This window comes from Trichogramma pretiosum, unplaced genomic scaffold, assembly GCF_000599845.2.
Source record: "Trichogramma pretiosum strain Unisexual culture from Peru unplaced genomic scaffold, Tpre_2.0 scaffold12, whole genome shotgun sequence".
NCBI classification, from domain to species: Eukaryota; Metazoa; Arthropoda; class Insecta; order Hymenoptera; family Trichogrammatidae; genus Trichogramma; species Trichogramma pretiosum.
The window spans coordinates 2006952-2034932 of NW_019641690.1; the positions used below are offsets into that span (position 1 = coordinate 2006952).

Genomic DNA, 27981 nt, shown 5'->3' on the forward strand with positions numbered 1-27981 from the left:
GTAGTATATTGCAATGTTTACATTTGGGAGTATATGCATATCGACGCTTGTGTGCATGGTTTTATTTGTCAACTTTATATACGATACAAAAAAATTGAGTATTTAACAATGAACTCATGGAAAACCTCGGGATCTTGCACATTATGATACACATTGTATACTTAAACTTGCTCTCCGACTTTCGATTCAATGATTCGGTACACACACGCAAATATCGTTTGAAACAAAAGGATATATCAAAGTAAAATAATTACAATCCGTCGAATCATCGAGCTTCGCAGAGGCTCGCGAAAAATATCTGCACGCCGCGCGATAATAACCGTCCGGCCGGTCGAGTGTTGTTCGAAAGGACTTTAACGACGACTCTTTCCTCGCGGGCCCGCGCACTCGAGAACGGAAAGTATAATAGTAAATCTTCTCACAAGTCAGGAGCGAATTTTTGTGCTTGTCCTTCTCACTTTCTCGTGAGCGATTGTTTTGAATCTTGTACGGATCTGTTTGTGTAGGCACGTGGTGTGTATGATACAATCGCGATTCGCGCGCAGGTGAACTATTTCTCTCTCACAATCCTTATACAAATAAGATTATACATATTACATATATGCTCAATGTAGGAAGCTCCACAAGAAGTAACGTTTTAGTATTTTGTTGTTTTTTTTTAATCGATCGACGACGACGTCTCGCGATCATCGATCGATCTTAATAATTCGATTCGCTCTGCTGGTGCTGCAGCGGCGGCACGATCTGCGACCTCAGTAGCGTTTTTTTGGGTATGAGCAGATTCTCGCACGATGCGTTTAGCGGATGAGCGTAGTCCGACGTCCAGTCACGCACGAAGACCGCCTCCAATTGGTCCCGTATGCTGTTGTCGTTGCGCGGGTCCGCATCCTCGAAAATCACGCCGATTCCTGCAGAGAGACAAGCAAGAAAGAAAGAAAGAAAGAATGAACAATCGTCGTTACATAATGATAATCGCGTTGGAATTTTTACACAAGTCAAGCGAGTTCTTGAATTATCGCTTGCTAAATATATAACATAATGTATAATAGCTCGTACCGGCGGTCGTGGTGAAATAATCGCCTGACCAATTGCTCGTACCGATGTAGGCCGTCGTCTCAGTCACCATGAATTTGTTGTGGTAAATTCGTGAGTAGGGAATTTTGTCGAACGAGGCGTTCGTCGGTACGGTGAATCTCCTCTGCATAATGGAACAAACAAACAAAAAAAGAAACAAATGAGAAAAGATTGTATTTTTGCATCCGCGCCGATATCGACCCATCTTCTCTCGACTTGCGTCAGTAGTGGTCGTGGAAAATAGTAAATATCATATACGCTTTATTTGACATTTTATGACGAACGTTATACGACATATGTTAAAATCTCCTGCATGACTTGCAACTGTGTATTGCAGAGAGTGATTCATAATTTTGCGTTTTTCTTTGTATTAAAAACGCGAAAAGTTCTCGGCAGGTGAAAAAAAAATTGAATAAAAAACCGTAGATGCGTTAAAGATACAAATTTATACATGTAAAACGGCTCGCAGCAACGCGCCAGCGTTATATTATACATGCGGTAACGAAGCCAAAAATAAAGAAGACAAAAAGGCAGCCACCAACCACTTCGATTTTGACGTTGCTGAAGCTATTGGTCAGATCCTCCAAGGCCTTGAGAAAGTAGTCCTCCGACGCGGCCGAGTACCGGCCCTTGTTAATGAGCAGCCTGATCTCGACCTTGCGCTCGATCGCCGCCGCTCTGAGGGCGTCGTCGATCACCGGCCAGTACATGCGCTTCGGCGTATACATCATCAGCGGGAAGTAGTCCATCACCGCGACATAAATGAATTTCTCGGCCCTCTCGATGCAGCGCAGGATGGCGTCGATGTCGCCGGTCCTACCCTCCGGTGAGAATGGCGGTGGCGAGCTCTGCGTAAAAAAAAAAGTTCAACTCATTTTTTAAAAATTCAAATTTTGCGCGACTGTCTTGCGATAGAAATGCTCAACATTAAAAATATTCTAATGACTAAGAAGTCAATATGTTTTGACCAGTTTTCAACTTTATATTCGATAACGGTTTAAGTTAACCACTTTATATTCGATTATACCATTTAAAGGCTTTACCGCTAGATGGCGAGACTCATTTACTGTTAAAATCTGCAAGTGGCAAGGTCGAAATAATGGTATAAGTCAAAGTACGGTCCTCAAAAATGTAAGAAAGGTGTCTTGGAGATTATTTTGTTGGCTTTAGAATATGTACTTTCTAGTATAACTGAGAATATTTCGGACCTTGCAGCCTATTTTTCCGAAAGAATAACTTTGCACTAATAGTGAAAAAAAATTATATGGCGATAAAATGTGTAAGTAAACGTTGTATTGTTAGTACATTCAATTTTATTAAGCCTTTTATACGCAAAAACATTCTCTGGTCAAAAATTAGTCCTAAAATGTTAAACATTTCTATCAGGACGACTTGGGATTTTATGTAGCGTCAAACACAAGTTGATGCACGTAATTGTTGTTTGAGTCATCGATTTATTTTTTGCGAAAAATAATAGTCAAATAGTCGATTAGACGACTCATCAAACACTTCAGAATCGTTTAAGCGACCAATTTTTCACGGAAAATAATTCATCGCGTTGTAATTTATTAAAATTCAAATTCTCACCGCGAAGAAAGTTCTGTATTTGTTTCCATTGAGCACGAACGCCATGGGATTTTCCATATTAATTCTAGTCGACAGGGCCTTCGGCCAAGTGGCCGGTACTTTGCCATCTTCGCCCAATTTCCAGTACACCTGATCGAAAAGGTAAAAAAAATTCGATGAGAATTACATTAAATCTCGTGACTCGTTTATATTTCAATACTCACGTCGAAAATTTTCGCGAGGTCGTTGGCGATGCAGGAGCAGTTGTAGGCGACGATGCCCAGCTCCTTGACTTGGGTGAGCGAGCGCCAGTCCATGTTCGCCGAGCCAAGGTAAACGTGGGTACGGTCGATCAGCCAGAGCTTCGTGTGCAGCACTCCACCGCCGATGAGTGCGGCAAAATTCAAACTGCGTACCTGTGCGCGGTGCATCGAGAGCATGAAATATTATGTACGAGGGCGAGGACGACAATGACGAGGCAGATATTATTTTTCATGCAAATAAATAATGAAGCTTCGATCGTTACCACGGCATTGGCCTTTTTCGCCAAGTACTCGGTGTTTATGTTGGGGCTCAGCTCGCTCGGCACGTTCTGGGCTATCCTCAGAGCTATGCCCCGATCGCGGCCCGCCTCCAGCAGGGCCTTGAGCACGGTCTCGCCCTCGTAGGCGCTGTCGTCCGGATAAATGTCCTCGCGGTTCATCGTCCAGTAGAGCGAGGCTATCTCGACGCTGTTGCGGGCCATGCCGATCAGGTCCATCCAGGTGGCGAAGGTCGTCGGGTGATCGGCCGAGCCGTTCGGATAGGCGAGGCCGATCGGTATGGACTCCACGAGTCCGAGGCGACAGTCGCTCATGCGCTGCGACATGACGCTCTCGTTGGCCAGATAAGTGGCGTTGAGGCTCGACTTTTCCGGCGCGTGATCGAGCAGCGGTAGCAGCACGACGAGCACGATGAGCACGAGGATGAAGGTGATGGGTATGCAGCTCGGTCGGCACCACTCCTGGCCGCCCCATCTGAACAAAAAGACGGTATAAAAATTTTATCCGAGATGAATCATTGGTCTACAAGTGATAAAAGTATAAAAGGTGTTTGACAGAGTAAAAAAATTAACAATAAGCTAAAATTAATTTGTAAAACCTGAGAGTAAAAATGCTAAACTAAATAATATTGTTTTGAAGTCGATCAATAATATCAATTGATCGACTTATTTTCATTGGTACAAATTAATAAAAATTGTAGAAGGCACAATTGTTTGTTCTTCGTGAATATAATAGTATCAAGTATGTACTCACCTTCCGTGATTGAGAGGATCGTCGAAGTCATTCCTCAACATGAAACCCGATTGATCCCAGAAATCCAAGTCATCGTCATATGAAGGAGTACTTACGTCTAAACGAGCGTTTTCTGTAACAGTCTGAAGGATACAAAAAATCATTGATTTAATCGTGAATAAACCAGGCATTAAAAATTGATCAAGATTCTATTGTTAATAAATAGTTGATAAAATATTCGTATTGTTACATCAGAAAGTTCAAAGGATGCATTGTTTTGAAAATTTATTCGAATATATTTTATAAATTGACTTGACACACATATGACAGCTCGTATTCATTCAAGTTCCTTTCAAACTCGTATGACCTCTCGATTTTTACGACTACCAAAGCCATCTATCGGATCATAGAAGTAAGTATTTTTCATAACGTCTCATCTATCGATAAAGTAGATAACTGTTGGTATTGTTTCGAGTTATCATGATTATGCCGCTCAAGAATTTCCGATCAGCGGCGTATTGTATTGTATATAAACGCATTTAATATAGCATAAACTGCCAAGCATTCAAGTATCATATTTAGCTTCAAGTTGCAAAGACATGATACGAATGCCAGACTATGTTTCAGCAAAAAGTGATTGCACACGAGCCATTTACGAGTTTAAATAACCTCATCGACTTATCAAACAAGTAATATTAGTATTGTTATTTCAAATAGTGAAAATATAACCAACAATGTCTTTTTTCTTCTTTTCATCTTCAGTTTTTTCGTTGTTTATCACGTATACAGTCATACTGGCTGTCAAAACTGTTGAACATTCACTGCGATAAAACTATTGAAATATAATTTCAATGCACATTTGTTTGATATTTCAAACACAATTGAAAAATAAAAGGAATTAGTTTCGAATAAATTTGAAAAACAAACCGAAACTTCAAACATGCACTACGTCAAAAAATCTCCGAATATTCACTCATATTTCGAATACTTTTTACATCGTGAAAAGTATATTCCGAATATTCATAAAAAAATCAAAAAATAAACTCGGTTCGCGAAAGTAAACATTCAACTCGCTGGCTCTGACAGCAAACTGCCACTGTGTAAATGCGAGAGCCAGCATTGTTTCTCTCGAAGTTCTGATACGTAAGCAGCAACCATACACACGGCAAAGAAAGCAAGAAAGAAATAGAGAGAGAGTATGGCCAATGCAATGCAACGGAAATTTGATTCCATGACCGTCACGATACCCTATGTCACGATAATACACTTTGGGTCCTTAATTGTCAATTGAGAATTTTGAAAAATTTACTCAATTTCATGATCCGGACAACTTTTTTACCCCTCGAAAATCGTTAAACAAGTAAAATCTCGGCAAATACCAAGAGTCTGTTATTAGTTTTGAAGTTGCAAGACGGAACAATGGCAACTTTCATCATTACTCATTCATTCGATTTTTCTCTCTCTCTCTCTCTCTCTCTCTCTGAACTTGCCTCTTCTCGTTTCACGTCAGCTAACTAAAATCATCCATCCTCGCAGCTGAAATTCGAGCCCTCTACTCTCGTTCCTCGTTTAATCTCTCTTTTTCTTTTCTCTCGAAATAATTCTGCAAAGGAAAAAAAATCATAAAAGCTTCGTGTAGCGTATAAAAAAAAGGAAAGAGAGGGAAAAAACGGAGGATACCACTCTGCATAGGCTTACGCGTGTAGATACGTATAGTTTAAACGCCGGAGCTTTCGGGAGAGGTTTCGATACATATTTAATGGCGTTTTCTAGCTGGTTGCGGAGCCATATATGAGCAATTCTCCAAATGAAACGCATTTTTGGAGGTAGAATCGCGGAAAATTTTTTTTTCAACCTACGCGGATACGGACCCCCAGGAAATGTTTTTGGGGGTCCTAGGAACATGTAACCACGTAGGAACCATTGAAATTTCAATAGTGCTTACTTTTATAGCTACTTTTGTGATTTAGAGGACGAAAAATCATGTTTTTTCGTAAATGTGGCTAGTTACTCGATTTCCAAGTCGTTGAAAAAGTATCAAAACTCGTCTGAAAAATTTAACTGACTACTGTAATCGATAGGAAATTTCCTTAGCTTTCCGATGGTACTATTCGATTTTCCGAAATATCCAATTTTCACCGCGAAAATCGCTATCAAACATTGAGGGCTAAATATGTCGAAAAATTCAGTACGGAAAAAGTGAACTTTTTGGATTATTTTCGATTTTTCTTTGTGAAAATGAGATTTTTCGGAAAATCTAACTGCACCATGAGAAAGCTGAGGAAATTTTCTAACGAAAGCATATCTTCATTTATTTTTTGAGTCAAATTACAATGTTATACATGGGAATTTCTTTCACGTTGTTCGCTGTTTTTTGTTTCCGAGATGATTCGGCGCGGTCGCGAGGTTTTCGGCTCGCTACAATCAAAACTAGCTCGTAAATTCCACTGAAAAAATAAATGAATATATGATTTTGACAGGAAATTTCCTCAGCTTTCTCATGGTGCCGTCAGATTTTCCAAAAAATCTCAATTTCAACAGGAAAAATCGAAAATAGACATCAAAGATCCCTTTTTCCGTACCGAGTTTTTTGAGATATTTAGCTTTGCATGTTTGATGGCAATTTTCTCAGTGAACGTGCGACTTATCGGAAAATCTGATACTACCATTGGAAAGCTGAGAAAATTTCCTATCGAACACAGTAGCCAGTTATTTTTTTTTTAGATGAGTTTTGATACTTTTTCAGCGACTTAGAAATTGAGTAATTAGCCGTATTTACGAGAAAACATGATTTTTCGTCCTCTAAATCACAAAAGTAGCTGTAAAAGTAAGCACTATTGAAATTTCAATGGTTCCTACGTGGTTACATGTTCCTAGGACCCCCAAAAACATTTCCCGGGGGTCCGTATCCGCGTAGGTTGAAAAAAAAATTTGCCGCGATTCTACCTCCAAAAATGCGTTTCATTTAGAGAATTGCTCATATACGCTCACGCATACGCACACGTAAATATATACTCTCTTTGCACTCCGACTGTGGCCAGCATTAAACGTTATGTACGCAGCCAGACGTGCTGCTCGCGCGCAATATCGATCGCGCGCACCGAGTGTACGTATATAAGTATATGAGCACGCGCGCGTGTCCTGCAGTCGTGTGCGCTTAACTCGCGAAACTGAAAAATGTTTACTCGTTCGTCCTTGCCATGTTATAAAAATGCTGAATATTAAAATTAAATACTAAATTAACTAAATATTAAGATATTTTTAAATATTTTTTAATAGTACCGATCCTTTACCTAGATGGCGTATTTAGCACCTGCAATTGGTTAAAGTAGTTCAGATTACTATATATATACTTTTAAATCGAAGTAGCGCACCCAACTTTATACTTTCGATGGTTAATCCAATTCTGCCTACCCGCTATTTGCTTAGATTTCCGAAACGGCATGCGATCTGGCTAGCCTGTCTTGGATCGGCAACAGGGCTCTCTACAAATTAAGCTCCGTTGGAAAGGCCCATCCGATTTGATTATGTCTCTTTCGCAAATGGGCGATAACGGTTTTTTTAATACTATCCGATAAAATTTCGTCTTGTAAAGGTTCATTACTTTTAGAATTTATGGAAATTGATTTTATAGTTCTATTCATTAACGGAGTAATGCATCTCATACTGACACTAAATTGGATATGGTGCATCAGAATCATAAGTTACAAGGCTTCAAATGAAGTTTTCAGCATGTATTCTCTTTTGAAAAAAATGAGATTCAAACTAAGTATGTACTCTGAAAAATTAGATTTTCATTGTCTATAAGTTTCACTAGGAGTAAGGGTGACAGTGAGTAAATAATTGAATAATTAGTTTTTATGTAAATTTTGATGACGATTCCGATTTCCGGTCAAAAATCTTATTCAACTCCGACACCCTTTCAAAATGAAAAAAAAAAAACATATAATAGTTTAAAAATTTTAAATGTGCTCAGATTACGCCAACTTTATATTACGCCAACTTTATGTGATATTTTCGTACATACGCGCTTACGCTACTACGACTACTACCTCTACTACTACTATTACTACCACTACTAGGCTTCTATACGGAGTTATTAAACTGAATGATTGATAATGATGCGTATCGCGAAGATAATGGCTACTCGATATACATATAGAACGCGCATCCCAGGAAAAGCTCCAGCTTATACAGCGTTGTAGCCAGCTGATGGATTTTCAATTATGAATGCTGCGAGCGCGAGTTAAATTTCAATCGCGCGCGATATAGCTATAGCGAGCTGCACAGCTCGCCGAAATTTTACATTTTGGATATTTAAAATACGCCCCTCGTACGCGATCGATTCATTATCCAATTCGTGTGTGTATCCCTGTGTGCGATACGTTGATGAACGAAAGGCGTAAATAATTTTAAGGCGAGCGAGCGAAGAAAAAAATATGNGAGTGGGCGAGCCTGATCGAGTAGTCGAATTCGCTGCAAATACTCGCGAGCTTGCCAAGTCGATGCACGGCCGCGCGGTAATAACAAAACGATGTAGTACGCCAATTGCGCCTCGGCGACCCATTGATCACCGATGAGATAGTCGATAATATTGCGTGAGCTTTCAAGCCACCGCCGACACCAACACTCGGTGCGATCCATTATCTTTGGAGCAAAATTTTTTACATTTTCACCCTCTTTTTTTTCTCTCTCTCTTTCTCTCGTGAAATTATCATTACACGCGAAAAGCTCACCAGGCGCGTTGGAATAATACTCGCATATTATTATATCGCGTACGAATACTAGACTCTCGACAGGGTACACACAAGAGCATAGCCACATAGAACACAAGTGTTGCTACCTATATAATCACAATAAGCCCAGGCTGCGTATGTACCTTATACCGCGTACGCAGTACACGTATGTATGTACGAGGAGTCGCGTGAGCGACAATCTGGCGTCGCCGCGCGCGCAACCCCTCTTTTGCACGCGCAATGCATTTTTGATGAGGCTGGCAGGCAGGCAGCAGCAGCAGCAGCAGCAGCAGCAGCAAAGAGAAAGAGAGAGAGAGAGATTATTAGTGCTGCGCGATTATCCTGATTAAGCGGATTGGACTTTGCCCCGGTGCAAGTGCACAGGAGGAGCTTTCGCAGTACTACTCTGGGAAGCCCGTACATGTATACTGTATGCGTGTGCTGGTTGTGTGTTATTGCCACGCAGCGCTCCGCAAGTACTGCCATACGTACACTATGCACAGAGTGAATTTATATGATTCAAATGCGTGCGCGAGTCGAGCTGTAAACGCCAGCTCGTGTGTGTGTACATGTAGCTTTTTTTTCTTCTTGCTACCCCCGGCTTGCTGCTGCTGCTGCTGCTTTCCAAATGGTTGGTTTGTTGGTTCGCTCGAATTATTAAAGCCTCCAAGCTCTCTCTCTCTCTTACTCTCTTTCTCTATGTATACGATTTGATACGGAATTTATACACGCACTTGGTGAACTATTGTTCGAGTGCTTCCGCAAGCGCGCGGCAATATGCAGCAGCAGCGACAACAGACGAGAAGTGGCGCAGCTTTTGATTTTGCATCGTAAAAGATAACTACGCGTATGATAAATGTAAAGTGGAAAATTCGTGGTGCGCGACGACGAATACGTCAAATCGAAAGCGTATGATGCTAGGCAAAAAAAAATCGCACGACACGCCGATGTATAGATAATAAATCGAATGATGAAAGGACCGGTGCAAACGAGTATTGCGGTCTTCAGGATCTGAGAGGGATCGTTATCTCATACATATGAGCGATTCCAGAATTCACCAGACAAATTTTCATTGGATTGGCTTGTAATTAGACGAGGAAATAAAGCACAAAAAACGGCCAAATCTCCGATCTTTTGAGCAGTAAGTCGGATTGAGATGCGGTTTTCGGCATTCGATTCGGGAGAGCGTCTAGAAACTTTGTGAACAAAATTTATGAGGGACAAATGAAAATTTGCACCCCGGGGGTGCAATAAACGCATTTCAGGGATGCATCTTGAACTCAAGACTTGGTCAATATGTGTATTTCACTAAATATCGGTAAAAATGAGTCTAATTTCTGCACTAGGGGGTTTTTGGGGTCGCTGAAAACGAATATCACAACGAAAATGTACCACGATATACCTGGGGCCCAGGGCGGGCCCTATATACCTCGTCTCCAGGAGTTTTATGAGGATATTTAAGATATCTTGTTGAAAATCGTTACTCAGGGGTTTTTGGGGTCGCTGAAAACGAATATCACTGTAAAAATGTATTACCGTGTACCTGGTGCCCAGGGCGGGCCCTAATCATTTTGTCTTCTAAAGTTGTATTGTAAATATTCAATTTATTTCGCTTGGTTGTTTGTATACAAGTTATAAAACAAAAATCACTTTTAATTTTGAAAGTTGGTTTTGATAATTTCATTCGTAATAACAATAACAAAGAGAATAAGAGTATATGTTTTCATTCGAGTTTTACTGTTATACAGTTTTACAGTCGATATGGTCAATTAATCTTATGCTTTAATTTGTGGATTTGTAATAATTTCGTTTGTTTTTACGAAATATTCAACAGTTATAGCGAGTGCTTAGTGACGATTTTATCAACGTTGATATATACTTGAACTGTATCACACTATTTTGAAGCTACTTTCATGAGATAAGTTGTCCATTTCATTAAATTTCTCATATATTAATTTTGAAACAAATTTTTTTTTTTCATCGACTCGTTTTAGAGAATATTTTGTGAAATTCTTGTGATCGTTGATTGATTCTAATTACATTTTTATAGAATGGCTAATGTAAATATCGACGAAGATTGCGTGATTTGCAAGTACGTGAAAAATTGGCCACTAAAGTCGGATGTTAATAATGTATTAAAAGATGTCAAAACGAGAGGGATTGCTAGTATATGCAAGATATCGTCGGAAACTAAAAATGACGGTCTGTTTAACCACATTCAAGATGAAACTAGTGTGAAAATTCATGAAAAATGTCGTTTGAATTATATAAAGACAATTATCAGTGGTAGTGAAATGAAAAAACGGAAACTCCCAGGTTCATTTGAAAATTCAATTAACTCAGATGACGGTGAAACAAGAATTGATAAATTTGATATTGAAATTTTTTTAACAACAAAATGTATAATACCTGACATGGCGCCAGATACTTTGGAAACCATTTTCGTTGTGATATTCGTTTTCAGCGACCCCAAAAACCCCTAAGTAACGAGCTTCAACGAGATATGTTGAATATTACCATGAAACTCCAGGAGACGAGGTATATAGGGCCCGCCCTGGGCCCCAGGTACATGGTAGAACATTTTCACAGTAATATTCGTTTTCAGCGACCCCAAAAACCCCTGGGTAACGATTTTCAACGAGATATCTTAAATATCCTCATAAAACTCCAGGAGACGAGGTATATAGGGCCCGCCCTGGGCCCCAGGTACATCGTGGTACATTTTCGTTGTGATATTCGTTTTCAGCGACCCCAAAAACCCCCTAGTGCAGAAATTAGACTCATTTTTACCGATATTTAGTGAAATACACATATTGACCAAGTCTTGAGTTCAAGATGCATCCCTGAAATGCGTTTATTGTACCCCCGGGGTGCAAATTTTCATTTGTCCCTCATAAATTTTGTTCACAAAGTTTCTAGACGCTCTCCCGAATCGAATGCCGAAAACCGCATCTCAATCCGACTTACTGTTCAAAAATCGGAGGTTGAATGCTTTATTTCCTCGACTAAATGAACTCGTACACAAAGGGACAATAAGGGACAATCAATTGTAACAAAGAATATTGAAACTTAATAAAAATTTTCAGTTACTCTAATAAATAACTATCAGTAAAGAAAATTTAATTGTATAGGCTACGTAACGCTATTCAATCATTCAATGACAATATATCAACATGTGAATCTATGTTTTGATTGTAAACAATATGAACATAAACTAATTCGTTTCTTGAACAATGAACATGTTTACAGTGGGAACAAATTAGTTTGAATGTAATCCTTCCCGATGATACAAGTCATAAAACCAAAAGATAAATTTTACTCACTAAACTTTTTACTGTGAAACTAAATAGAAGGATACATTATTTATCGTACAAATCGATATCGATAAAAGTCAGAAGGAACCCGTCGAATTTATCTCAAAAGATAAATTAAGTAAAAACGACGATCTTGCTTCAAACGACAAAAAAACACATTTGTGATATTTTTCAGCAGGTATTTCCACTAGAATCAAGCATGGAAACGCACCGAGACACAATTCATAGTGAACAAAAAAATTATGCATGTGACAAGTGCGAAAAGAAATTCGAGTTCCGAAGTCATTTGAGTAGACACCAAATATCGGTACACAGAGGCCGCAAAGATTTTGTATGCGACAAATGTGAGGAAAAATTTGTGAAAAAATCAAGTTTGTCTACGCACCAAAAATTAGTACACAAGAATCACGAAGATTTTACGTGCAACAAGTGCAAGAGAAAATTTGAAAATAAACCAACTTTACTCAAACACAAAAAGATATTCCATGAAGTTTTCAAAAATTACTTGTGTGAAATATGCGCGAAGAGATTTGATACTAAACATAATTTGCTCTTGCACATAAAAACAGTCCATGAGGCTCCCAAAGATTTTACAAGCGACAGGCGTGAGGAGAAATTTAGGAAGAAATCAAGTTTACTCGTGCACATAACAACGGTTCACGAGAGTCGCAAAGATAATGAATGCGACAAATGTGCAAAGAAATTTAGACGTAAAGATCATTTGCTTCTTCACCAAAGAACAGTACATGAAGGACGCAAAGATCACGCTTGCAACAAGTGCGAAAAAAAATTCGGGGATCAAAGTAATTTGAACAAACACCAAAAAATAGTCCATGAAGGTCGCAAAGATTACGCTTGCGACAAGTGCGAAAAAAAATTCGGGGATCAAAGTAATTTGAACAAACACCAAAAAATAGTCCATGAAGGTCGCAAAGATTACGCTTGTGACAAGTGCGAGAAGACATTTGGAACAAAATCAGACTTATTGAAGCATCAAAGAACAGTCCACAATGGTTTTAAAGATTTTGAATGTGACAAGTGCGAAAAGAAATTTGGCTATAAACAATATCTGCTTTTGCACCAGAAGACAGTCCACGAAGGTCGCAAAGATTACGCATGCAAAAATTGCGAAAAAAAATTTGGACGTAAAGAGCATTTGCTTCTCCACCAAAAAGTAATACATGAAGGTCGTAAAGATTTCGCGTGTGACAAATGCGAAAAAAAATTTGGAGTTCAATGCAATTTAATTGAACATCAAAAAATAGTCCATGAAGGTCGTAAAGATTACCCTTGCGACAAGTGCGAGAAGGCATTTGGAAGAAAATCAGACTTATTGAAGCATCAAAGAACAGTCCACAATTGTTTTAAAGATTTTGCATGCGACAAGTGCGAAAAGAAATTCAAAAGAAAACATAATTTGCTTTTGCACCAAAGAATAATCCATGAAGGTCGCAAAGACTACGCATGCGACAAATGCGAAAAAAAATTTGGCCTAAAACATCATTTGCTCAAACACCAAAGGGTCATAAACGAAGGTCGCACAGATAATTCTTGCCGAAAGGGTTTAAATAAATCTGATACTCCATTGAATTTGAGTTGAAACCGAAAGATGGTTTATAAAATTCACCGTAAATACCCATCGGACAAGTGCAATATGTTGTTAAGTACATAATTCTACTTTTTTTTTTAACTTATTGATGATTATCAAGCTTGCGTGTGTAATAAATGCAATAGATTTTTTTTCATAAAAACTCAATTTACTACATTAGATTTGATTGCGAGGGCAAAGTTTTGTCTTGTGACTTGTGCGAAAAGAGGAACAAAACAAGCATCAATTTCACCGATCGTGAATAAGTTGTTCACAAAAAATGTGGAGCCTCAGCAAATAAAGTCTCATAACCAATTTGAACGAAGGAAAATTAGTGAATACTTACTACGACTTCATCAAGTGTCAAGCTTACCAAGAAATGTGACGTTAACTTGACGTTTGAAAATTTGACGACATAAAATAACTCTACAAGTTAATTATAGAATATATTTAATCACGAAATGTTTTCATTTATTACAATATTATTCGTTAAATGTCGATGATGCAATGTGACCAAGCAAATACACTGTTTCAAGTACTTTACTACTTGAAAAAAGTTCAGGCTCGCTAGAGTTAATCACTAATTTTGTATACACTTCATATATTTACCCATTTTAATTATGTATTAAAATTATTTAATTTAAATAAATTTTTTTTTATCAATATTTCATTTTATTTTAATTTTAATCATTCACGTTTTTTTATTAGCTACATAGTACTTCTACAAACAATAAGCGATGTTCATTACAAATGTTCATTCGAAAAATTTAAACAAAGAAGAACTGGACTAGCTTCTAGCTAAAAATTTGACAATTAAATCGTAGAATTGCTCATATAGTGAACGACACGCACGCGGCAAATATTATAACCCAACGTCGCAGGTAGAGAGTATGACGAGACCCTCTGAAAACCCGCATCTGCGCGTGTAATTCGGTCCTTTCGTCGAGAGGGGCTGCTGCGCCGCAGGAGTGGTATATTATAGGTGCACTCTGCTATGTATATAATCGTATACAGCTAGTATGGCCAATGGCCCATGGCTATAACGTACCATTGATTTCCCGGATTTTCCCCGCATTCGTACCTGTGCACGCGCGCGTGTATGTGTATGTGGGTATAAGTGCATGTGCCACGAGGAATTCGACCGATGAAAGCTCATGAATATTTAACTGCTTATTTTTGCTGATGCAATGGCCTCTACATGTGAACCGTAAAAGTCAGAAGCTCGACGCACCGCGTCCAAAATTCATATACATCTATGTGTCGTGCGTCCGTAACGATCCGAAAGGTCTCGTCGTCTAAGTGATTACATATATGAATTTGCACGCATGTTTCGAATACGATGATTATACTGCAGCTGCTGAAGCATCATAGGTGGTAGTTGAATGTGTGACTGGTGACGAGAGCAAAAAAAGCTGTAGATATTTACTTTTTTCCAGTGAACCTTTTTAAGGCGCGTTAGTTAATCTTGAATGGATGAATATGACTGGAATTGATTCTATGCTCACTACACTCACTCACACAATAACCACTAAAAATGTTTGTATAAAATTTACAAAAAACAGAGAAACGGCGAAAATAACTCACGTCATGGTGTGAGATAACATCGAGTAAAGATCTATTTACTTAATGTTATTTGTGTGAACTTGATGTTGTCTGTCGAAAGTTTTTTGGGAAGTACTTTGAGAATACTAAAAAATACCTCGAAGGAATCGTCGTCAAGTAAAAATTTTAAATTAGTTCAGTTGTTGTAAGAATAATCTATAAACAGATAAATCGGTCATATATTTGTAAACAATATGATCTTAAACTATTTTGACATAATTCTTCGACCAAATTATCGTGTTTATATTAAAATTAAATTAGTCTAAATGTTGTCTTTCCCTATGAAACAAGTCTTGATACCAAATCATAAAAGTTACTGTTACACTAAAATGAAGGATACATCGGTTAATTTAGCCACCAAAATGGATAAAGGTGAGATGAAATCCAGGGAATTTGTCCCGAAAAATAATTCAAGTGAACGCGACATCTTTGTTTTAGACGACAAACAATACTTTTTTGACATTTCTCAGAAGGCAGTTACTGCACAAGAATCAAGCACGATAACATACCGAGACACAATTCATAGTGAACAAAAAAATTATGCATGTGACAAGTGCGAAAAGAACTTCGAGTTCCGAAGTCATTTAAGTAGACACCAAATATCAGTACACAAACGCCGCAACGATTTTGCATGCGACAGGTGCAACCAAAAATTTATCAAAAAATCTAGTTTGTTAACACATCAAAAATTGGCACACAAAGATCGCGAAAATTTCCCGTGCAACAAGTGCAAGAGGAAATTTGAAAATAAATCCACTTTACTTAAACACAAAAAAATATTTCACGACGCTTTCAAAAATTACTTGTGTGAAATGTGCGCAAAGAGATTTGATACTAAACGTAGGTTGCTCTTGCACATAAAAACAGCCCATGAGGGTCCCAAAGAATTTACATGGGACAGGTGCGAGGAGAAATTTAAAAAAAACTCGCATTTGCTCTTTCCCCAAAAAACATTCCACGAAGTTAGCAAAGATTACGCAGGCGATAAATGTGACAAGAAATTTGGAGAAAAATCAAATTTGCTAACCCCCTTAAAGATAATACATGAACATCAAAAAGATTACCCATGCGACAGGTGTGAAAAGAAATTTGGACGAAAACAGCATTTGCTCTCACACCAAAAAACAGTTCACGAAGGTCGCAAAGATTTTGCATGCAAAAATTGCGAGAAAAAATTTGGGCAACAATCCAATGTGATGAAGCACCAAAAAGCTGTCCATGAAAAGCGGAAAGATTATGAATGCGACAAGTGCAAGAAGAAATTCGGACAAAAATCGCATTTGGTCTTTCACCAAAGAACAGTACACGAAGGTCGGAAAGATTACGCATGCAACAATTGCGAGAAGACATTTGGACACAAATCACATTTGCTGAGCCATCAAAGGACAGTTCATGAAGGTTGTAAAGATTATGTATGTGATAAGTGCGAGAAGAAATTTGGACATAAATCTCTTTTGTTCGGTCACCAAAGAACAGTACATGAAGGTTGCAAAGATTACGCATGCAACAATTGCGAGAAGACATTTGGACACAAATCACATTTGCTGAGCCATCAAAAGATAGTACATGAAGGTCGGAGAGATTTCGCATGCAAAGAGTGCGAGAAGAAATTTGGACTTAAACATCATTTGCTTATACACCTAAAGACAGTCCACCAAGATTGTCAAGATTACGAATGCGACAAATGCGCAAAGAAATATGGACGTAAAGATCATTTGCTTCTTCACCAAAGAACAGTACACGAAGGTCGCAAAGATTACGCTTGCGACAATTGCGAAAAAAAATTCGGGGATCAAAGTAATTTCATTAGGCACCAAAAGACGGTTCATGAAAATCGAAAAGATTATTCCTGTGATCCTTGTAAGAGAAAATTTGGACAAAAATCGAATTTTTTAATACACCAAAGGACAATACACAAAGGTAGCAAAGATTATGAGTATGATAATTGAAAGCAAAAATTTGCGCACAAACATAATTTGCTCTACCATCAACATGTAATCCACGAAGGTCGCAAAGATTACTCCTGCAACTTTTGTGAATGAAAATTTATACAAAAATCGGATGTGTTAAAGCACTGGGGATCAAGCCAATGTAACGAAATACCAAAAAATAGTCCACGATGATCGTAAAGATAACGCATGCAACATGTGTGAGAAGAAATTTGGAGAAAAATCGAAATTGATTAGACACCAACAGTTAGTCCAGGAAGGTCGGAAAAATTTTGCATGCGACAATTGCGAGAAAGAATTGGGATGAAAATCGACTTTTCTCGACTTGAAAGACAATACACGAGAGTCGGAAGGAACACGCTTGAGACAAGTGCGAAAAAAATGCTGATTGACCTTATCAACTATGTATAGATACTTATACATAGTTTTTGAAATTTCAATAAATATTGTACCTAAAGAATTGTGTCATATCTGAACCTGGGGCGTTCAACTATATTATTTCATCTCATACATTGTCCTTGTGGTGTTTTACTCTGTGTTTATTTTTTAGTTATATTGTTTTTGCATTCATTCATGCAACGATCAATCGAGAATTTTTCAAGGTCTTGTTTAAAACTGTATATGGGGCGAACGTTGACTACTGGATTTTTTATAAACGTCAGGTAATTTGGCGTCCCACGGCCATAAGTGATGTCCCAGTCCTCATTAACATGCGGTCTTACGGATATAATGTCAAAAAAGCCAGCGACTACCATTGCTACTACTACACTTTATATACAATAATACCACTTTCAGCCTCTATCACTAGATGGCGAGTACCATTAGCAGTAAATCTGCAAGTGACAAAGTAAAAATAATTCTATAAGTCAAAGCACAGATTCTTAACTACAGCTTTATGCTGAGATAACTCTTTAACTATGGTATTTTCATCGAAACAATTTCATTTCTTTTTATTTTACACAAAAAGATAAACATTTCATTGTTTTATTCGTCTAGCTACGACCAAAAGAACCGGAGATATCGGTTAGTGTCAGTTGAAAGTTTACGCAATTTTGTCGAGAGTAGTGTGGCTACGCAGCTTTCAGCACACTTCCGGTCTACGTGACGGGTGACCGTCATAAACCTAATTTGTTATAAACAATATGATGTAGGGGGCCCCCGCGTTTCCCCTCTAAGCGGATGTGCTTATGATAAGATTAGTGTATTTTTGGTGAAATAGCGAGGTAAGTTAGTGGATATTATTGGTTGTAAAATTTATTGCATATTGTTTTATTTATATTTTGTTGCTAATTATTGAATTGTTTTTATTGTAAAAATTGCTTTTATTTTGAGAAAATTGATTGCAAATTGTTAAACAATGATGATGATTTAGTATAATATAGTGGAGCCGCAATTTCACGAAGTCCCCTGAGCGGATGTGTTTAAGATAAGATTATAAGTGTCTAGGAGGATTCTCATTAAAAACAAATAACATTTAATTATTAAATTTATTTATTATAATTTTTTTTTTGCTATTTTAACAATATTATTATAAAACAAAAATTTTTAAATATAAGACTTTGAATGTCATAGTCGTGCAACATATACACATAAAACATATTTATAATTATTATCACTATGAAGTTGCTAAGTACCATGGACCAGCTGGTGGTGTCGGAGTGCTCTTTTTCCGCGTGCAAATTTCGTAAATAATGTCACCTTCCTCTTCCCATGTTTCCACATGGCAGTAAGGTGAATAATAAGGACCTTGGGAAGATTCATGAATGAATCTGTCCGCCATCCTGAGCACATATTCTATCCATAAGGGGTGCACTGGTTCCCTATGTATCAGTGCGCGCATTGTCCGCGTAAGATCAAGCATGCGCGAACGTTTTGGCTGTAAAATAAAAATTAAATTAGATATTTATTTTTTAAAAAAGAAATAATAAGTACAATTCAATAATTAGCAACAAAATACAAATAAAACAATATGCAATAAATTTTACACCAACAATATCCACTAACTTACCTCGCTATTTCACCAAAAATACACTAATCTTATCATAAGCACATCCGCTTAGAGGGGAAATGCGGGGGCCCCCTACGTCATATTGTTTATAACAAATTAGGTTTATGACGGTCACCCGTCACGTAGACCGGAAGTGTGCTGAAAACTGCACAGCCATACTACTATCGAGCTTTTTAACTTCAAAACTGAGCTTTATTTTCTTTATTTTTTAACAATCTGAAGGCACAAAATCATGTCGTTTTTTTCACATTTATTGTCAACTTGAACTGTAAAATAGATAATATACGGTCCAGCTCGACGTAATATGGCCAAAAACTGGTGAAAATGTAGATGCTGCTTACAATAACTAAACCTTTTGCTTCCTCATAGAGGAAGCTTTGTGATGGGCTCCATTTCGGCTTTTTTATAGAGTAATCGTAGGGTATATTTAATGATATTTCTATATACTAGATCGAATTTTTGACACATTTTGGAATGTATGTGGGTGTATGCGGCTGTATGGCTGTGTAGAGTGATTCCTTGATAACGGTAGCACCTATCGTGACGGGGGAGGGCTTATTTTTTTCGTTATGACATAGGGACGAAGCCAGAAAAATTCATTTATCGATAAACGTAACGTTTTTTTTTCTATTTAAGAAAAAAATTTTTTTTTTTTTGCATTGTTTGTTTGAGATACCCGATATAGCTGAGAGGCGCTTTCGTTTCGCTTTCGTAATTAGAAAGATGATATTAATATTTTCAAATTATTTTTAAGTTAAAAAAAAGTATGAGGAAGCTACTTGCCAATACATTGGCAGCGGTTTTTATGTTCATTCAAAAGGGAACGTTTTAATTATGGTAAGCAGCGTCGGTGCATAAATCAAAATTGCTATACCAGAGTTTGCTAGGATTTTAATTTTTTTTTTTCGGGGACAAATTGTTGAGATATCACGCGTACAAATGCACAAACTGCGTGTCTGTGCAGTATGCAGGTCTGCCGGGGGTCGGAGGGCGATATTTTTAGTCCATCGATTACTTCCACTTACGTAAATACATTCTCATTAATTTTTGTAATTCAATTTTCTTTACGGATCGTTCCACACGTGGCGCCGCAATACTTATACACACACACATACACTCACATACCGATTCGCTGTTGTCACGTCCTCTATAAACAGCAGCATATACGTATACATACAGGATCAATTCATTCAAATTGAAAGCCCTCGATATGCTCATATGCCATGCGTGCACATAACACAGAGGGAATAAAACGCGGACGACGACAACTGTTGTAATCGCGCGAAACGAAAAACCCGCAGCACGCGTGTAAACGACACGATACGAGGGCTATCTCTCGTGTCTCGTAGAACGCATTATATACGACTCGTAATCAACACTATGAATTAGTGCTTTTCGTCGTCATTTAACGCCGCGCTTTATTATCTCCTCCTCGTGTCGTGCTCCTTGTATACAATGTTAAAATTTAGCGTTTGAAGATAAAAATGTAAAAAAAAAAAAAAAAAAAAGAGGGAACAAAGGAAAAAGTTGACGATCCTCGGGTTACGTTCGAATTAAAGTCGAGCGCGTTATTAGTATATCGCGACCTCATAAGACCCACGACGACGATGAAGCTTCATTACGGAGCGCATCATGCGATGCAATTTTTATCTTTTTATAGCGAACGTCGAAACATTCTTTCTTCTAAATTAATTTCATAGTCTTATTTGCGCGATTCGCCGCATTATGTGTAGATATATTATACCGCACGCGGCGTAACGCGATGTGTGTAATGTCATACATCCAACTGCGCCAGCATGTAACGTAATTCCAAAAAATCCTAAAATACATATTATTCACGCGTCATCATCATTATGGCTTGTATGTAGTCGTCGTCGCCGTCATCATCATCGCGTCGTCAGAGTCAGAGAGTCGCAACGTCAACAGTGTGTTGGCACGAAAAAATTATAGTTCGGACACATCGTATCCCTTCTCGTACTGCCTATACATCGTATCGCGTATCGCACGGGCTGCGTGTGGTCAGTAAATTAGCGAATATATCGCATCCAGGAAACGAACGAAAAAAAAAAACAACAAGAAGAGACACACGCTCGCCGCATCAAATGTGAGTAAAGTAGTAACAACAGCAGCAGCAGCAGGAGTTGTCGGTAAATTTTCTACATAATGACCCGTAGAGCGTCGAAAGAGAGAGAAGGATGATCGCCGGCCGGTGGAATGTCCGGCGAGATATTTCATTTATTTCTCGCTGTTCTGACCTTTATTTTGTTAATAATCTATTGCCCCGTGTTTTTTTTTCGACTGATGGAAAAAAGGCATATAAATTTCGTTTCGGTTTCGCGAGAACCGGCAGAAAGAGAAAATTTACATTTCACAGGTACACGCACGTTCACGATATGTCCCGCAACGTGTATCGGAGTAATGACAGTATGCACGATAAGCATGACATTAGCCGCAATATATCTCTCCTCGAAAAGCTGCAATTACGAGTAGCGTCGATGTACGGTACGAGCCTCTCTCTCTGCTCTTTTTTTTGCTTTCGAACTTTTTTTTTCGTCCTCCGAGAGTAATCACGTTAAAGAGCTTTTTTCGCATCGCGCTCGTGTGTGTGTGTGTGTGTCTGCACGAGTCTCATCCTCTATCATCGGTGAAATTTTAATAATACACCGTGCGCATCTCTCATGTTTACACATACGTGCTCGTACAGTTGCAGCAGCTGCTGCTGCACTATACTCTGTCGCGTGCTGCAAAATAGAGTAGCCGGTACGCACGAATGCTGCCGTTGCACCGCACCATATCATGCCTCGCATGCGTTTTGCCTGCCCCGCGTGCTATTATACATTATACCCTCGTATATCGATCGGCTCTCGAGGAATTTCTGTTTTTTAGTCGTCGCGCATACCCCCCTCGTGAGTGTGCTACGTGTATGTTTTACAGTCGAGACTTTTCGTTTTTTCTTCTTACCGCGCCGCGATGGCCGCGAGCAAATATTTAACGAGTAAAATTATAATTGTTCAAAGTCTCGTTTATATAGATAACTCGCCGTCTGGGGTGGCCGGCTTCGCGATAACCTCCTCCTACACCAAGCTGTTAACTTTAAGTCGAGCCGCGTTCGTATATAGACTTCCAGCCACTCTCTCACTTACCCTTTCAATTTTTTTTGTACCTATTTTTATCGCGAGAAAATTAGAACGAGGGCCACCCCCTGGTCACGTTGACTGAGTGTACACTGAGACTAATGAGAAAGTTGTGTTATTCTTGCTTATTGTTGAAATCATAATACTTTACGCTTCGAGGTTTTTCGTTTGCGACTTTTTGTGTCAACGGTATCTGATAATCGACTTGATTGATCGATCATCGAGAATATTCAGGGGTACATTCGTTAAATTTTAAGGAAGAAATAAATACGTTTGCTAACCAGATAACTCCATTTTTCGTGTTTTCGAGAAAAACACGTTTTAAGTTGTGCACGATTGCCTAGCTAGACGCGGACGACTACAGATCTGTACCTATGGTACTTTTACCTACTATGAGGTATCTTTTGACACGTATATCTATTAATTTGAGAGTGTGATTGCGTAGCAGAAAATGTGGACTTATCTCGTTAGCCCTTTCCCCGCTTAGCAGATAAGTCCACTTATGCGGGAACTGGTTTTCGAAATCGATGTTTTGCCTGTATATCACGATGAAAACTATATCCGACAATTCTACTTTGTAAAATATTACTCATGTATAACTTTATAAAAATTCCAGAAGCCCTGTCATTTCGCATCAACTCTCCCAATGCCGCATAGCACGGCATTATTTAGTCGAATCGCTAAATATATAACTCGCTATAAAAGTATCTGAATGCACCTACAAGAAAAAAGTAACTGAACTTTTCGATGGGAAATTGCCTCAGCTTTCCGAAGGTTGAGTCAGATTTCCCGAAATTTTCCACTTTATCCGAGAAAATCGCTGGAAAAACTTTAGAGTCGATTATCTCAAAAACTTCATTTTTAAGATCTTTCTAAATAGTCTAGATTAAAAGACCAGGAAAGTTTCCATTGATATGGGCATTTTCCAGAGAGGCGTTTTTTGATATTAGTGAGATATCGCGAGAAAAATAAGAAAAAACGTGGTTCTAGCTCACGCTGCGCCGGCCGGCATGCAAAAACTACGAAAAAACTACGGTTTTTCTTATTTCTTGACGCGAGTTGACGCGAAATGTCACATATATAAAATAAAAAAAGTACAAAGATATGACTAAAATTATTTATATATTTTTTAAAAATTTATTTTTTTACTTTGAACCTTGAATAATTACATAATATACCGCTGACTAGTGTTTTTTATATCCTGAGTTCATCAAAATTTACGCCTATGCGTACTGCTGTTGCGTCTGCGTCAATCACACGCGGTAGTTGAAATTTTAATTTAGGTGTAATTTCATTTAAAGTAAATGATATTCGATCGTTCACTCCAGTAAAGTGAATCAAAGTAGACTCAGTATCGCAGTACAGGGATCGTGGAGATGGGGGACTATGAACGTAACGCTTTAAACTTGAACACGATGCAATAGGATGGAGAGATAGATCATCTCAGATTCCATCATGCACTAATGCAGCTGCTATTCGGTCCGAGTGGTTCCAAAAGTTTCCACATTAACATATGGTCTTATGGAAATACCACCAAAATAACCAGTGACTAGAATTGAATTTTATCTTATAGAGAATAACACGAGAAAAAGTGACGCTGCGGTATGTTACTGCGCGTTTCCACTCTCTTTTCAGATCGTAGAGAATGTATTGCCAGTACACATTACGACATCGCAGTGTAAACGACTAAAAAATCGTGTCAATTGCAGCTAGTGATTATTGTGAAAAAAATATCTTAAATTATATTTTACTTGTCTTCTTGCTTGCATTAATTGTTCTATGCTAATTTGTGTAACCATGTCCAATGACATGTCCTGTGACAGTGGCCGTGACGAAGTTGCAGACGAACAAATCAACGACAGTAGTTTCGAACATGTGGTCCAACTTAACCAAAAAAATTTAGAAATTTTGAAGAGTTTGCGCGAAAAAGTCGATTGGAATGTTAAAAAAAGGCGACTTGAATTGCTCCGTCACCTTTATACATTATCCATCGATTGGAAGGGCGAAGTTCCCGATCTCCGGAACATTTTTAAAGACAAAGAAATCGAGCGTATTCTCTACGATTCCATACAATACACCAATGAAAACGATCATTACGTAGGGGAACAAGTCGTTAGATTCGTGGCACAGAGCGGCTACACGAACAATCCTGATGTCGATGAAAACGGCAAGCCACTGTTGCGTTACACCACACCAGTTCATTATGCGGCTAGAAGCCAGATTCATAGCACAGATGTCATCTGTTTTCTTTTTGACATTTACAATAGATTCGATGTAAATTACGCGGACGAGTTCGGTTACACACATTTCCATGTGGCCTGCGACATGGACTTTTATCATGTCGTTATGAAATTCCTCGAGAACGGTCAGGATCCGAATTTACTGGTGCCAAAAACGGGCGATTCGCCACTGCATTTGGCACTGGACCACGAGGACATCGAAGTGGCCCATTTGCTGCTGAAACACGGCGCCAATCCGAATTGGGCCAACAATAAGGGATTGACTCCTGTGCACGTTCTTTGTAAAACAGGTGAAGAGTGGATTAATCATATCGACACGGTGAAAGAGTTCTTCGAAACTATCGACAAAAGAAACGAAACGGTGCAGATCGATGCGAGGGACAACAAGGGTCGAACACCCATTCACTATGCCGTGGCGAGATTTTTACCATACACCGTCGATACTCTCTTGAATCGTGGTGCTGATCTTTCAAACTTCGTTTTTCCTACCGAGCGTGACTTTGACGAATACTTCGAATGGTACGAAAGAAGTAATAGTACACTGAAATTACAAGTAACATCCGGCTTGCTGGCTGTGATTGAACGCCTCGAACAACAAGATTACGAATTGGACCAAAGCCACGCCCTTACAATAATAAAATTTTTTGTTAAACACAAACTGTTCCAAAATTTTACTGATATCGATCAAAGGTGGAACTATGTTGAAGTATTCACAAAAGAAGTGAAAAATACAACGATAAGTCAGAATCTGTCGTTCTACGACTTTCTCCAGATACAACCGGAAGAGGCGGAGAAACAACTCACTTATATGGACCACTTCAGTATGATATGCTCGATAAAATGGTGGGATGAGATGCATCCCGACCGCGAACGGATGTACACTGCGCATCTATGCAAGAAACTACCGAGGAGATTCTTTCGACGATGGGCAGTGTATCCTTTTTGGGAGCTGATACGATACCGACTGCCACTCGAGTGCTGTGAAATGATCCTGGAGTGGCCAATGCACGAAGATTTATGTAATATTTTTTTGGCGGGTGCAAGCCAAAGCTCGTAACCGAATGGTTCAATTTCAATTTCGTGAACGTTAATTCATATAAGGAAAAACATTTACAACGGTACAAAATATCTACAGCTCAAAAAATCATAATTAAAAAAAAAGCTCTCCGAAATATTTTTTTTCCAATGAATGTTACAATCAAAATAAATAAAAAAACAGAATTCATTACTTTTTCCTGTGTTTTCATTTTATTTCAGTTTTATTTATGAATATCATTTTATAGAATACATCTGTTCTTATACAGCTGCTCCTTACTTATTTTAAAATAAAAAGTTTCTTTTTTAATTCCAATTTCCTAACGTCGTGACGTGCAGTGGCGTAGCGGAGAGTCGAGGGGCCCCTCCACGAAAATCCGTGTGAGCCCCCCCCCCCCCCCCCNCCCCCCCCCCCCTCCAAAGGTAAATTTTACCTATTCTTACATTAACCCATTATTTCCAGCGTAGATATTTAAATGTTGTCCAATCATGTCAATCCACCATCAAAAATCATGTCCAATAAGTAGATATTTAAATTAGGATTATAAAAAACAATTCTGTTACTGTAAAAATAATTCTTTTTCACATATCCTAGTGCAAAACTCGACTTTGCTCCCCCTTTTCCTGGAGCAAAATCGACTTTTGCATCGCGCCAACTTCACGTAGAATTTTGCTCCTGGCTTGCTTCAAATGAATACTATTGCATTGTTTTTACTCCCGGCTTGCTTTTCACGGGTAGCTACATAAACGCACCTAACCATACAGATTATCATTTTTGCTATAAAAAATGGCTACAGTAATCGATCAATTAAGCGATGAAGAATCATTTGACGAAGACGATGTTGCAACAGAGGACAGAGCTTTCGCAGCAGAAGCTCAGCGGATAAAATCTAATTTGCTGCCAACAAAATCTCACGGGCAATACGAAAAGGCTTACTCGGCAATTATACACTGGAAAACTGAAAATAGAAGATCTTCCAGTGAAGATGATTTACTCGTATATTTTGATAAGCTATCAGCATTATACAAGCCACCTAGGCTATGGAGTTATTGGTCAAAGTTGAAATCGCTGATGATATTGAAAGAAAATATTAGCCTCAATCAATATCTCTTATTGAAAAATTTATTAAAAATAAAAAGTAAAAGTTACAAACCTAAAAAATCAGCGGTTTTAACTATGGAAAAAGTGCAAAAATTCCTGACTGATTCGAATGATGATACTTATTTAGCCATGAAGGTGAGTTGAATATTGTACAATATCATTGGGCTAACGACAATCTTCAATGGGTATATCATATTCTTTCAAAATTTTCAAAATTTCCTCTTCTAATCCTTGAGCACTCGGGTCTACAATTTGAAAAAATCCTAAAAAAACTCTTTTGGATTTTCAAATTGCGAAGTTTATGCTTATCATCGTACTCAATATTCACAAATCGAATAATAACACTTAAGGGGACACATACACCTTAAACTCGAAAAATTTTTCATTGCTTTATTGAGTAGGATTTTTCCGTCCCTTTCCATTGCTTTTTTCGAAATTCCAAAATTTTGATTTTGCCCTGAGATACAGCTGTTTCCGTGAACCCTTTTCCTATACTTTACGTGTTAAATTTTTTCTTTTGCGTTTTCTGGCGAGCAGTGTTTTTGGCCATCTATCGTAACTTTCAGAGAGTACCGATTGAGCTTCAGCACTAGGGTCGCGTACACTTCTTCAGAACATCAATGGTTACGGTCACTACCTCGGATGAGACGATCGAATGGGCAGATTGCTCAGCTCGAACAGTTAAGCACACATTTTTTTTCCATTTTTCGTATTTACCGAAATTTAAGTCGTAAAAGTACTGTATGAGAGCGACCTATTGGTAAGTATAGGAAAAGGGTTCACGGAAACAACTGTATCTCAGGGCAAAATCTAAATTTTGGAATTTCGAAAAAAGCAATGGAAAGGGACGGAAAAATCCTACTCAGTAAAGCAATAAAAAAATTTTCGAGTTTAAGGTGTATGCGTCCCCTTAATTGTTCTGTTTTATACATATCTTGAGTAGTGACTAATATTATAGAATAAAATTTACTCTCCTGAATACCGTTTATAATAGTCTTGCGAACATGAACTGATAATAAAGTTATTAATTCATTTTGAATTTGGGGACTTAAATAATTAATTTTTTTATTTTCTGAATTTAAGATGCTTAACAATACACCATCGTATTTTGCTAAAAGTTCAATCACACTTAAAAAGTTTCCTCTATTATGAAAATCAAGGTCATCATTGTTTTGTTCAGCATGACCTCCCAAAGCTAAATTACAGCTTGCTAGCATCAATATCGTATCGACTATACGATGAAGTATCTTATACGAAGAAGTTTCTTGGTTCTTCTTCTAGTAGTACTTGTTTCCAAAGATTACACTTCTGCTTTAATTCTGAATTGATGAAATGATCGATTGTTTTTTTATTTTACAT

The 27981-nt window shown here is 38.2% G+C and overlaps 1 protein-coding gene across 2 annotated transcripts in view; it reads right to left on the reverse strand.

Annotated features, from left to right (window-relative positions):
• LOC106655379 (phospholipase D3-like) overlaps positions 1-27981 on the reverse strand; it is a 50217-nt gene continuing 22236 nt past the window's right edge. The window contains exons 1-8 of one of the 2 annotated variants that reach the window (XM_014375753.2): positions 4648-4970; positions 3936-4057; positions 3167-3656; positions 2865-3056; positions 2662-2790; positions 1617-1922; positions 1057-1198; positions 1-908 (exon numbers count right to left, since the gene is read on the reverse strand). In XM_014375753.2, the coding sequence (XP_014231239.1) occupies positions 700-908; positions 1057-1198; positions 1617-1922; positions 2662-2790; positions 2865-3056; positions 3167-3656; positions 3936-4057; positions 4648-4707 (1650 nt within the window). In that variant the 5' untranslated portion in view covers positions 4708-4970 and the 3' untranslated portion in view covers positions 1-699. Of the gene's footprint in view, positions 909-1056; positions 1199-1616; positions 1923-2661; positions 2791-2864; positions 3057-3166; positions 3657-3935; positions 4058-4647; positions 4971-27981 lie in introns of those variants that run through there. The other variant, XM_023461791.1, reaches the window with a different exon arrangement.